This window comes from Carex rostrata, chromosome 9 (assembly GCF_964058835.1).
Source record: "Carex rostrata chromosome 9, lpCarRost1.2, whole genome shotgun sequence".
NCBI classification, from domain to species: domain Eukaryota; kingdom Viridiplantae; phylum Streptophyta; class Magnoliopsida; order Poales; family Cyperaceae; genus Carex; species Carex rostrata.
Window position 1 is genome coordinate 8,847,553 of NC_135926.1, and position 13,763 is coordinate 8,861,315.

General features: G+C 35.2%; 1 protein-coding gene across 1 annotated transcript; it reads right to left on the minus strand.

Annotated features, from left to right (window-relative positions):
* Window positions 1-2,406: 2,406 nt before the first annotated feature.
* Window positions 2,407-12,916, minus strand: LOC144558959 (ABC transporter B family member 4-like). Its single transcript, XM_078307840.1, has 13 exons — window positions 12,503-12,916; window positions 11,127-11,181; window positions 10,612-10,787; window positions 9,911-10,132; window positions 9,109-9,347; window positions 8,470-8,699; window positions 7,650-7,945; window positions 6,832-7,105; window positions 5,706-6,321; window positions 5,371-5,599; window positions 4,725-4,991; window positions 3,999-4,262; window positions 2,407-3,283 (listed from the first exon to the last, which is right to left on the minus strand). The coding sequence occupies exons 1-13, from the start codon at window positions 12,761-12,763 to the stop codon at window positions 2,645-2,647; spliced, it is 3,768 nt and encodes a 1,255-aa protein (XP_078163966.1). The 5' UTR covers window positions 12,764-12,916; the 3' UTR covers window positions 2,407-2,644.
* Between the last annotated feature and the right edge of the window lie 847 nt (window positions 12,917-13,763).

Genomic DNA, 13,763 nt, shown 5'->3' on the forward strand with positions numbered 1-13,763 from the left:
TAAAATGTTTGATATTATACAATTATTCTAATTAATAAAATTATTGCATATAATTAATTAAATAAAGGAAATATAACATATCAATAATTATTATTTTATAAAATACAAATATATTTTTTATAATTAAGTAAGGTGTATTTAATGAGTATGATAAATGGTTTCTTCTTAGTTCTTATTACTTAGTTTAGCATCATGATTAAATTTTTAATGTCCGCATAAAATGACAAAAAGGGAGAAAAATGAATAAAGTATATTAAACTAATATAAAAATAAATCAAAAGTTGGGTGATTGTTCGTAAATTAGTAAAAAAAAAATAAGAGTTAAGAAAAGATTCACGTGATAAAGTACCAATAGGAAATATTTGATGATGTCCGACTGTCCACGTGTATTTTGTGTCCGGGTTAGTTTTGGTTTTTAGTCCCACAATCAAAAATTATGAAGAAGAGACGGTGCTTATATATCCTTTATCAGACACTTCGATGTTATATATCCTTTATCAGACAGTGCATGTTTGGTTCAAAATCTCCTCTTTGCTTGGGAGAACCATATATAAATGTGCAGGTTCGGTACATGAAGTACTGGAAAATTCATGGGAAATGGTACATTCGCAAGGGGGTATGTCTCATAAAGAATGGTCGGTTCGATTTATATGCACGGCGTGGAATATATGGAAAGGTAGAAATGAGATAATTTTTAGGGGGATGGCAACAAGGCCTGAATCTATCGCCTACAGGGCTTGGCAGGAAATGAAGATGTGGATTAAGTACTGTTAAGCAAATAGCATGTAGATTGACTGCAGTTAAGCAAATAACATGGGGATGTTTAAATTTGTTTTCCTTTTTAATTTCCTTTTAATTCTTGGTTAAGTAGATGTGGCTGTTGTTAATCAGTATACATTGTAGGTGGTAATTTTCGGATAATGTAATACATGGCAGCTGCTGCCAGGTTTTTCAAAAAAAAAATAATTGTGATGTAAATGAGCGAGAGAGAATTGTAAATGAAAAAAAAGACAGTGGAGAGAGAGAAATGGGAAAAGACAAATGCACTCAGAGCTCCTCCTACAAATTTACACTGATATAGGAATTCGTTTTTTGTTCCTATAAATTTACACTGATATAGGAATTAGCGTAGGAAATAAAATGGGAATGATGGAAAAAATCCAGTACAGCTAAACAACTTTAGAAATTTAAATGGGAATTAGTACAAATTCCAACCAATTTATGTGGGAATGGAGACTGGGAATTAGTACAAATTACAACCAATTCCTGTGGGAATGGAAGACTGTCGAACGGGCCCTAGGCTGCCGCATCATTGTACATAATTCCAGGGGAATCTTTAAGATTCGTATCAGGTTATATCAGATTCGGCAGGTTAAAACGGACGGTGCAGATCTCTTATTCTACATAGTAGTATCCTACTGGATCTGAAATTCTGAATCCAACGCGAACTTAAACAGTTACTGTTCTAGATAGAGCTAATCGCATAGCGAGTGCCAAATCATTTTTTGTTTTTTAGATATAAAACAGCTACAGTTCCAGAGAGAACTACATATAACTAACGCACAGCAATGAGTATGTCATGCCTTCCTATATATCAACCAAATTACTATTGTCGAATAATCCTTTTGAAGGTTGGCCGCTGGCCTCTTATCTCATCTTATGGATACAATTAACGGCCCAGATGAACGTCAAAGAGTCCGACAGATGCGCACAATTTTTTGATGGAATCAGGAGCTTCCAGACCGTCCGATCATACAATCATGATGCATGTAGAAAATGAAATAGCACGATCATTCTCGGTTAGTCTGTTTAATTTGGTAATGCTTCATCTTCTTCTTCTTTTTAATTTATTTAGAGAAGAACTCTAGAAGATACAAAAAAAAATTAGCAATTTAGCGCAAAGAAAATAAAAGGCACCTTCCTCTGTTCCTACTGATCATTTGTGAGAAGACACTATGCTGTTGATCAATCAATATAATATATTTGCCCTCAACCTGTTTGATGAAATGTTAATGAGGAAAGCTATCTCAGTTCTCCTTTAACAAGCCTTATTAACACGAGACTACACTGATTTCATTTCCATTGAAGTGATTAATAAAGAAAATGCCTTTTTTGGTTTAGGTTCAGATGTTATGTAGCAGAAAACTTTTCACAGTTTTCCTCATCGTAGATATCTCACCAATTTTGCATAACTGCCGAGTTTTTTTCAATAGTGTGCAAAAAATGATTACCAATCTTGCATTATTTCTCACAAATTCCATGTTTCAAATTTTCAATGTGATCATCACCAGAAGCTCAACAAGTCTATCCATCAAATACGTGCATCATAATCGGCAACATTTTATATAAATCAAGCCCAACTAAATACTTTCTTTGATCAATCAAAGGTGACAAGATCAACAAACATTTGTAACGAAAAAGACACCGTGAAAATGAATGGGAATTTAGAAATCAAGTCATAGAACTGAATTGAAATGCAAAATAAATACATACATATATATGAAACTGCCGGCATGTGCTTGATAGTTATCAATCAATGGCAGCAGTTTTAGCTTTGACTACCAAAATCGATAAACAATATATAGGAAAAAATTAATTACTTTTTACCAACAAAAATATACAGATTTTGCTATATGCTGTATTATTAATTGGATCGCAGCTCTACGAGGGAGGCGTAAACACCGTCTTTTATCCTCAGCAGTGTCTCGTGCCTTCCTTTCTCTACAATTTCTCCATTCTTTACTACGGCAATCATATCTGCACCTTTGATAGTTGACAACCGGTGTGCAACCACAATAGTAGTACGGCCGACCATGACCCTATCCAATGCCTCCTGAACCACATGCTCTGACTCAGCATCTAGTGCGCTTGTTGCTTCGTCCAGTAACAAAATCTTAGGGTTTTTCAATATAGCTCTAGCTATGGCTACACGCTGCTTCTGGCCACCTGATAGTTGTATCCCTCTCTCCCCTACATATGTGTCAAACCCTTGAGGAAGACTGGAAATAAATTGGTGGGCATTGGATGCTTTGGCAACTTCAATTAGTTCTTCTTCAGTGACTTCCCCTTCTTTCCCATATGATATGTTGGCACGTATCGTGTCATCAAACAGAACCGGCTCTTGGCTAACAAGTCCCATTTGTTTTCTAAGCCAGCTAACATTGAGCCTGGTGATTTCAGTTCCATCTAGTAAGATAGTACCACTGTCAGGGTCATAGAATCGTTCGAGGAGTGCGATTACCGTTGATTTCCCACTACCGCTCTCTCCAACTAGAGCAATAGTCTTCAAAAAGGGAAGCAAAGGCCTTATTAGATTACAAATATACTAACAGATTTATTATATAGTATATAAAAACTTTTTATTCACTTTAGAGGCACATATATAATAGGTGACCAAAGCTGGAAATTTTCAGTGTTGGGATTTTGGAGATCTTTAATTGACACAATCTCGGTACGTAAAAGACCAGACTTTTCATACTATCTATAATATCTAGATTATAAGCAAGAGATTGTTAGATATATACAAATTTAGTAGAACTAGGGTGTTCCTTACTTTACCAATTCTCTTTGTGAACTCAACTCTAAAACCTATTGGATTTACTTCAAATGACGAATTCGAACAGTTGAAATCTATCTACCTTACGAGTGATACACCTGCATGCAAAAAATTTTAACGTTTGAATTAATTTAGTATAAAATCAAGCGGTCAAAATTAGAAGGTTTATAAATTAATCTTAATGCATTCATTTTTTAACGATTTTTTGACCACTTGACTCTACAAAATTAATTTGAAAATTTAAAATTTTGCACATAGATACATCACTCGTTAGGTAGACGGGTTTCAACTGTTCAAATTCATCATTTGAAGTCAATCCGATAGGTTTTAGAGTTGGATTTACAAAGAGGGTTGGTGAACTTAGACCACCCTAGTTCTACTCCATACAAATTAATTTGGGCCTCCATTTAAAATTGTATGTAGTGAAGCATAACATGCGTACCTTGCCCGAGGGGATGCTCAAAGACAAGTTAGTGAAAATTGGTACATCAGGCCGAGTAGGATACCTAAAGCTGATGTGGCGCAGCTCTATATCCCCCCTTACATTTTCTAGCACTTCTCCTTCTTCACTACCAGGGTCAATCTTTGACTTCCGGTCAACTATTTCAAATATAGAGATGGTAGAGTCCCGTGCCTTTGCTGAATCTGAGCCTAGTGCACTTGTTTGTGATATACCAATAGTTGCCAAAACTAGTGTGAAGAAGACCTGACAAATTGCCCAATTAAAAGAATGTTAAAACACTACAAAACTTCCCTCCACTGTCATAGATATATCTAAGGTGCAGAAATGTTGTTAAATCAAAAAAAAAAAAAAAATATATATATATATATATATATATTACGTCAAGAATTTGAAAATAGTATGTTACAAGGAAACACCGATTGCAACTAAATATCGCATATACCTTACCACTGCTGCCCGACCCGTGGCAATCTTTCTTCTTTTTTTCATTTCATTATGTGGTTAAATTTGTTGAAAAAACAGTCTTAAGAGCACCATTATGAAGTAAGTTAATCCTTCTAACAAGGCTCTAGCTCTAACTACTGGCATGCATGAAAATTACTGGAAATATGCAGGTACCACCGGGATCAACAGTAAATGCATTACTGGCAATATTAAGTTTATGACGACATGAGTGGTAAGTGGTAACCCATAAGCAATTATTACCTTAAAGACTTCAACGAATGTCGCCTTGTCCTTTTCCACGAACTGTGCTCCAACATAAAAGCAGAGCGCATAGGTTAGGTAAAGCATCAAGAAAGAGAAACCGAAACCAAGGCCACCAACCCAGCCTGTACGCACACCTTGGTTCATGGAGGCTGCACACTTGCGGTTATAAGTCTCTATTATACGTTTCTCAGCACAGAATGATGCCACAGTACGGATGCTGCCAACTGCATCACTTGCAACTTGACTTGCTTCTTCATACATCAGCTGTAACCAAAGTAATAAATCATGGGGATGATGTTCTCTGGGTTGCTGTGTTTTGTTCTTGTTATTGTGTAGTGTGTTGAACCATATACTAATTTGAAAGGCTTACTATAATTTGGTTTCTTCCTTGCTAATTCTTGTTCATGAATAACTAAGATATTGCTTGTTCAGTCTTAAAAAATCAAGCCCTAATAGTGGAACATGCCTATTAACAGTCCACATTTTTATTTGGAAAGTCAATTAACCTTAGGCCTCATAGTCCTAGTCATCCCAGGAAGTGACATTAATTACCAAAAAATAAATCATTTATACCCCCATTCACAATTGTGTCAAATATGTGGATCTAAAGTTACGAACTTCTGAAATGTAATGTTGATCTAACCTTAGCATCAGCGCTAAATCCCTTGAGAAATTTCACTTGTGCATAACCCTGAAGACCCACCAATGGAATTACAACCGTTATTATGAGAGCAAGCTGCCAGTTTGCAACCATTGCCACCACAAATCCACAAATCAGAGTAGCCAAGGTCTGAACAATTAATGCCAAGGTGTCTCCTACAAGTCGGCGAACATTCAAAGCATCCATCGAAAGCCTCGCACCAATTTTCCCACTAAGAATATAGATAACAAAATGAATTGGATTTTAATTACAACAAAATTTCTCTCTGTAACAACAACAAACTCTGAAATAGCATCAAAATTGATTAGTTTACTGACCTAGAGTTACTAGGATTGTCAAACCAGCTAACCTCCTGGCGAACTATGTTCCGGAAAGACAAGCTCCGGATCCTTTCAACAAGCTTCCCTCCAGCCACCCCAAACAAGAAGTACTCCCCTGGTATTGTAATAATAGATCCAATTCCCAATACCAAGCACATTAATGCCCAAAAACTCGTGTCCTTCCTCAATTTGTGTGGTGGTTCAAAAAATGCTTGTATTGCACTTGCTATGATCACTCCAAACATGGGGAACAGTACACCATGTGCTGCAGCTGATAATGAGCCCATGATTAAAACAGGAAATTCTGGCTTATTCAAACTCACCAGTCGACCAATAGGTGCCTTTTTAGTGGCACTTTTGTCACCATCACCTTCATCAGCATTTTCATCATCTGGTGTTAGGCCGGGAGGGGCGAAGGGAAGGTGGAAGGAGTGGTGTTTGCTGCTCCCTCCTGATGAGCCACGGCTCAGAGAGCGTTTCATAGATGCGCTATGGCTATATGATTTGCTTGTAGACACATGATGATGATCTTTGCCCTCATGACTAGCTTCTTGGAGGCGAATTAATTGGGTGTAAGCACCATCTGGGTCCTTTATCAACTCATCATGGGGACCTGCGCAATTAAAAATTTAAGGGAAAGGATGCTAATTATCTTCAATCTTGTATACCAATATCAAAATTGACATAATAATGTTGAATCTTGTACAATACTACCTCCATGGTTTGTGCCTAACAGAAATCAAATTTAAAGGTATCATTTCCAACTAAATCTATGATAATTAGAAAACAAAAATTGCAGCCTTATAGCGCATAACCGGACCACATATGTAGACGCATAAATTGTATGCAACCAAATATTGATACCTGCACATTGGGAAAGTATATCAAATTTTTCTCAAGTTATTACGTGTACATGCATCCATGAGGTGACATTTTAAAACACTGCTTTTTTTTTTCTTTTTTTTTCAAATAGCATGGTTTATAGTAAACATTAGTTTGCACTTCAACAAGGCAGAAAATTTGGAAACCTCCTAGTAGCACTCGTAGTTATAAGAAAATGGAGGTGTTGCCAGAAGAAAAGAGAAAATATTGAAGTTATGGAAAAGAATTAGATTTTATTCACCTTGTTCTACAATTTTACCCTCGTGCACGACCGAGATGCAATCAGCATTTCTCACGATGCTTAGACGGTGCGCCACAACAAGAGTGGTTCTCTCTACCATTATTCTGTTTAATGCCTCTTGCACAACTCTCTCTGACTCGACATCCAATGCACTTGTGGCTTCATCAAGCAATAAGATCTTAGGGTTTTTCAAGATAGCTCTTGCAATTGCAATCCTCTGCTTCTGACCCCCTGAAAGTTGAGCCCCACGCTGACCAACCATAGTATCTAGCCCCTGTACAGGATTAATATAAACATATTGATTGTAATGAGTAATGGAAGAGATGAGACAGAAAATTTATGCACGAGTAAATTAATAATTTTCATTTTTCATTGACATAAAGAAGTATTTATCATCTGGTCAGTAAGCATTTTTTTATACCAAAATGAAGTTTCAGTCATTAATTAGAGACATTCTTGCTCTCTATGTAAATCCAACAGAAGAACTAGATCTAAATATCTTAAAACTCTCCTAACACTTTTTTTAAGTAAAAAAAAAACTCAGGAAACTTATTTGACCAATAGGATGTTAAGAAGAAAATGTTATAAACTATCTGTTTCGACTGTGTTAAATTAATCTTAGTGAACAAGTAGAATATTTGACTAATATGACCTCCATTTGTGCAGAACAAATTTAAAATTACAAAACCAACCCAAACATTTTTGTTAAAACTTGATTTGTTATATTATTAAAAAGTTTTGTACTGTACAAATATTGGAACTTGAGTATTTAACAGAAAAAAAGAAGCAAAACATATCATTAGTTTTGAGTTACTTACATCAGGCAATTTGTCAATGAAATTGGCAGCATTTGCCAGCTCAACAGCTTGTCTGACCTCTTCTAGCGTGGCCCCCTCTTTGCCATACAATATATTCTCCTTGATAGTTGTCATAAACAACAGTGGCTCTTGGCTAACAAGCCCAATTTTTCCTCTAATCCAGCCAAGCTTCAATGTTTTTATATTAACACCATCTATTAGAACCTCTCCTGCTTGTGGGTCATAGAATCTCTCTACCAAACTTATAACTGTGGATTTCCCACTCCCACTTTCTCCTACTATAGCCATTGTAGTACCTATTATGTGACAAATTCAAACCCCAATTCCATATTAGATTATCAATATTTTTCCGTGGGATCCTTCCCAGTATCATTGATTAATACTTGCAAAAGAGCTAAGAAATAATATGATATGTAAAAAGAAAAAATTTGGCATCCAATTATATTAGAATCAGCATCTAAAAAATTTATACCTAAAATATCAAACTTCCTTAAAAGGAGAATTTAACATTTCTACACTCAATTTTGGAACTATAATTGCTTGGTTCAGTATGGATAAGTATAGTACATAACTACAACTGTTCAGGTTTTATTATTAGGCTAGTGGTGTGAAATTATTTAAGCACTTGGGATCCTGATTATAGGAGAAACAACATTAAAAAAGTTCACCTCGTATCACCGAATTTATTTAAGACAACCATTCAACATTACTACACACTCAATTTTGATATCATAATTGTTTGGTCCAGTATTTGATAAGTCTGATTGTTCCATTAGGCTAATGATTTTTCCGATCATAATATGTTTAGCTCACTACATACCGCTGTCAACTCTCAATGAGAATCCATTAAATATTAGCTGCTCGGGTCTTGCAGGATAACTAAAATACACATCTCTCAGCTCGACATCACCCTTCATTTTTTCCAAGGTAACACCACTTTCATCGTATGAATCAATATCCGGCTTTCTCTTGATTGTTTCAAACATCCTATATGCTGCGGTCTGGCCTTCAGCAAAAGCAGTCACACAAGGAGCTGCATTGCCCAAAGACCTTAATTCATATGTCAAAAAAATGAGAGATTTTTAGGGTGCTAAATTCAAGTTTGCAGAAGGTATATGGAAAACTAGAGAGTTTGGTTGATTTATCCAGCACACTCATCTTTTTCTCTTTTTACAGTTAGTATATTAAAATAGCTCCTGGCATACTTTTTTCAGAGGACCACAGCTACATACCAATGAGCCTAGAAGGTAATTTTTTTGGGTTAGCTTGCTTTATCCATAGAAAATTTTCATCTTGCTCTCTGTTTTGTACTAGGGCTGGTATCGCAAGCAAGTCAGTACAAAAGGACAAGATTTGCAGTATCTTGTTTCCAACATCTTACCTTTAGAAACAAATAACATAAATAAAAAAAAAAAAAAAAACCTTCAAAAAGAAATAACAGAAGGAAAACAAAACTTACATCGCACCAGTCATAACTGCAAATAAAACATTTATTACTGTGCCTCCACTGTATCCTTTGTGTATAACGAGCTGACCACCATACCATATGGCGAGACCATAACTAGCGAAGAAGATTAAGAAAACAGATCCCATGCCAAACCCGTTAGCAGCACCTTCTTTTGCAGTGGCTTGGTAGGCCTTACTTATGTGCTTGTCGTAGAGTGTGACAGCTCTGTTCTCTCCATTGAACGAGGCAACCTTTTGAAATAGAAAAATAGAAGTATATTATTGGATCAGATATAAAAGGCATAATTGTAGGCCACTTTGGGTCAACTAGGGACCTAATTTCTGAACCAAATGGTATTTGGGGCTAAATTGGGTATAAGTACGACTCTTTCTGCAGACGAGGGTTTAATCATTTTTAGAACTTAATTGAACAACAGGGCAATCAGTATCCTGCTTGCTGAGTACAGAAATATATTAAGGTTACTTGTTGAAATACAATAATTTATCAGACAAAGCAGACCTCGAGTAATTAGCATCACAGAGACACAGATGAAGCCCAATATTGACACTATACCAGCCTTCAGGTCGATTCTAGGATCTTAAATTTGTTTAGTGCTTCTGAATTTTTGCTCCATATATATTGGGACGTTTTTACGAGTGATGCCTAATATTAAGTAAAGTGGACACTTTTATGTTGGTACTAGCCAGGTAGGTTATGGAAATACCAATGAACATTCCATAGTGGTGCCAAGGCCTTATTCTTTGCATTAGCACTACCAGTCAGCTCTTAGAAAAATCAAAAGATTTGTACCCACCGTTTTCATATTACTAAGAGTCTGCTCAACCACGCTCCCAGCATCACTATAACTGGCTTGTCCCTTGCTCGAGACTTTAGATATCACAATTGTTGCAAGTGCACCAGCAATTACTACTGGTGGAATACTCGATAGCATAACAAGAGAGAGAAGCCATCCCTTTATGAATGCAACCACAAATCCTCCTATAAATGTTGCCACTAGTTGTAGGCATTTTCCCACCTAAATATTTTTGTTGTAAGAAAACTACAAATTTTATTATTAGAGAAATAGAAAGCTTAGGAACATATAAACCCTCTCTATTTTACCAAGAAAATGATTTGGTATCGGAGCTATGACTCTGTATCATATAACCTATGTAGGTATGGTATCCTATGGTATGACACAACAAAATTATTGTTGGGAAGGATTAAATTAGACATTCTGGTGTAGGATTTTGGTTCAGTACTGATCAATTTCAAATTTTTTCAATAGTTTCTCCCGATCATTTCACTATTTCAGTTGATAATGTTAATTTAATTTCTCTGTGATCTCTCCACGCCACATTTATCTTGGTACATCAAACCCTTCATTTGCATCCTATCTAATCTTAATACCTGATGATACCACAATTAGATAACATGAATTATCTGTGATTAATTGAATTTATAGTAAAACACATACCCAAAAAAAAAAAACAAGTAGGAGAAAAGAAATCTGACCTTTTCACCTATAGCATCTTGGATTAGTACTGTGTCAGATGAAATTCGACCTGTAATCTTGCCTGTAGTCATCTCCTTGTCAAAATATGCAATATCTTGCCTCAGTATTGATTTTAGGTACATAGCCCGAATTCGGGTAGCTTGTCTTTCTCCAGTCATAGTCCAACACGCAACCTCTATCAAACAATAACATTCCTTCTATCATTAATTAACAAGCTATATAACAGATAACAGAATAACCAAGTGGCAGCTTGAACACATTTTGCAACTTAAAAGCTTGTGTATTATCGGATTATCGGATATGGTCCATATTTAAGAAGGTATATAACAGGTATTTATGTATCTAGCCTTTCTTTTTTTCCTGTTTTTGGTGAAATTATCTATCCTTTCAGAGTTACATGTGGTGTTTTGTTTCCTTTTCAATTTTTCATAGATGCAGTACTGAATATCTTCCCGCAATACATATCAAGTAATATAAAACAATGATATATCTGATGTTATACAATAATACTTACGGAGAGTTGCCGCTATACCAGTTCCAATAGCTAAATAGACAAAGTTCAACACTACCTGCATAATAAATTATTAATATCAGTTTCAACCAAAAATACCCTCCTTCACAACAAAATAAAAGTAGGTTTTATTTTTTTTTATGTACTTAATCACATTATAATTAAACAGCTGTATGAGAAATGTTTATGCATGTGACTTGAGTCAAATTCGTCGGATACAAGATTCATATGCGCATACTTAATTTTGTTTGAAACGATTCTCCAGAATCAACCAGGTTGACAACTAGACGGCTTAAAATTGATCAAGCTCTTTAAACCACAAACTTTGTCAAATAGCTGACTTCTTTATAGGGATAATAAATAATTTCACATTCCCAATGTAGCCCACGAACAGCTAATCATCAAAATTTCTAAAGGGTATCTAGTTTAATTTCAAAGCGTCACTGATGACGAAATCAAAAAATATATAACATGTATAATATAACTGATTATTTATTAATTTACAGGAAACTAGTACTGACAAAATGCTCAAGTCCACCGTAGTACCGTACCGATCCAAAAGAAAAGACTATAATTAATTTAACTGTTGATTGCTTATAATCTTCTCCTACGAATTCAATATTAGTAAGCAAGCATCTTTACCTTGCTATATGTCAATTTGAAAAGTCCCAAGGACAGTTAGAAAACAACAAAAATAAGAAGGGCTTTAAAAAAAAAAAACTTCATCAGAATTTCTTGTGGTGTATTCTTTGTAGATATCTGTGTACATTGTCTTCTGGTACCCGCACTCCAAGCCCATTACACCAGAATAAGGCTGGCCGCTGGATTCACTACATCAGATTTTCTGATACAGTCAATGTTGCAAGTCACCGCCATCCCGTGGAGTTATAACTTATAAACCAGGCAAATTCAAACTTTTGCGGGGCCCCCTGATCAGTGATTTAAAACATAACCTGCTCCAAAGAATCATGAAACAGAGATTCGGGACTCGCAAGACCGGCAGGCAACGTGGGCAGCGTCGCTCCGCACCGATCTCCATGTGGAAATATAATATATATAATTAACTAAAGTTACAGGGTTGCTTTGGCAAACATCGGCCGCTACTTGTCTTCTTTCCAAAGCGGCACCATTTTTGTCAACTCAAACATCTAGAGGCGCGCGAGATATTACAAACTTACATCTTCATCAATAGATACAGGCATACAGCTCTCAGTTGATCACTAAAAGATCGACTCAACTAGAACATCTTAGTAGTAAAATACAAGAGACGATTGTTATCTTAAAAATCAGGATTGAATACGCACCGTTTTTAAAATTAAAAAAAAAAAAGTTTGAAAAAGAAAATAATCGAATAACGCAGAGTCATACAAGGAACATACCGAGTTAACTCGATGGAGAACGTCGCTCGAGGAGGCGCCACCGAAAGCATCGATTATCTGGCCAAAAATGAAGGTCATCATGGGCTGAGAGATGCCATTAGCCAGCGCTGCGATGGACCCCACCACCATCAGCAGCACATCATAGCTATCGGCGAACTGGAACATTTTGAATATGGACACCTTCCCCTCGGCTCCTTTGCTCTCCTCTTTCTCAACTCCATTGCTCTCCTCTTTCTTCTCCTCTGTATCTTTTCCTCCCATGGTTTGTTGTTCCCGATAGTGTGCGGTGGATTTGATTCCACTTGAACCAGAGGTACGGAGGGGTTTATAAAGGGGTAGGTAACTAGATTTAATTTTTTTTTTTTTATATGTTAAGTTGAGCTGTTGATTACCTAATGGGGTGATAAGAGGGAGACAAGTCGGGGTGATGATATTAAAACAACCAAAAATTTTATTAACACAACATAATCAAAATATATTACGATAAAGACATTTTTATCCTTTATTAAGTATTTCCATTAATTAAAAACTGATTCTCTCTCTATTGTCACATAACTTTTTTTTCTAAAAAATTATATTTTATAAAATAAGTTATTTTGTTCAAAATCTATATCTTTGTCATATGTTATTATATGATTTATTTCCTTGGAAGTCAGATTAACATAATAAATACTCTATATTCATTTTCATTAATTGAATCTTTAAGATTTTTTTAAGAAAACTACAATAGTGAATGGTTGTATTATATTATTAAGATCTATCATATTGTATATATTGATTTTTTTTTTTTAATAACTTCACAGTTTTTTAATGATCTACTATAAAAAAAATTGTTTTGTCACTTAATATTTTATCCATTGTTTGTGCAAAAATCACTAAAAAATGACATGATTACTTACATGAAAAACATATTAAATTTAAATTGTCATAATTAATTTTAGCATTCAACTTATGATTAAAATAATAAATTAAAAGTACAACAAAACACTACAATAAAAAATTACATCAATCATGCTAAAATTAATAAATTGTTTGCGTTAAACTTAAATTGATAAAATATTCCACAAATTCTCAAACGACATGAACGACACGAAGCAAGTCATCACGAACGACACAAAGCAAATCATCACAATTTTCAAACTTCAAATTAAGAAGTTGATTGCTTTCATTTGCACCATTCAAAACTTGATTTTCCATATTTTCTTCCAGTTGGTTAGGAGATTGATCCATCTATTCAATTAACAAATATAAATTAATTAGA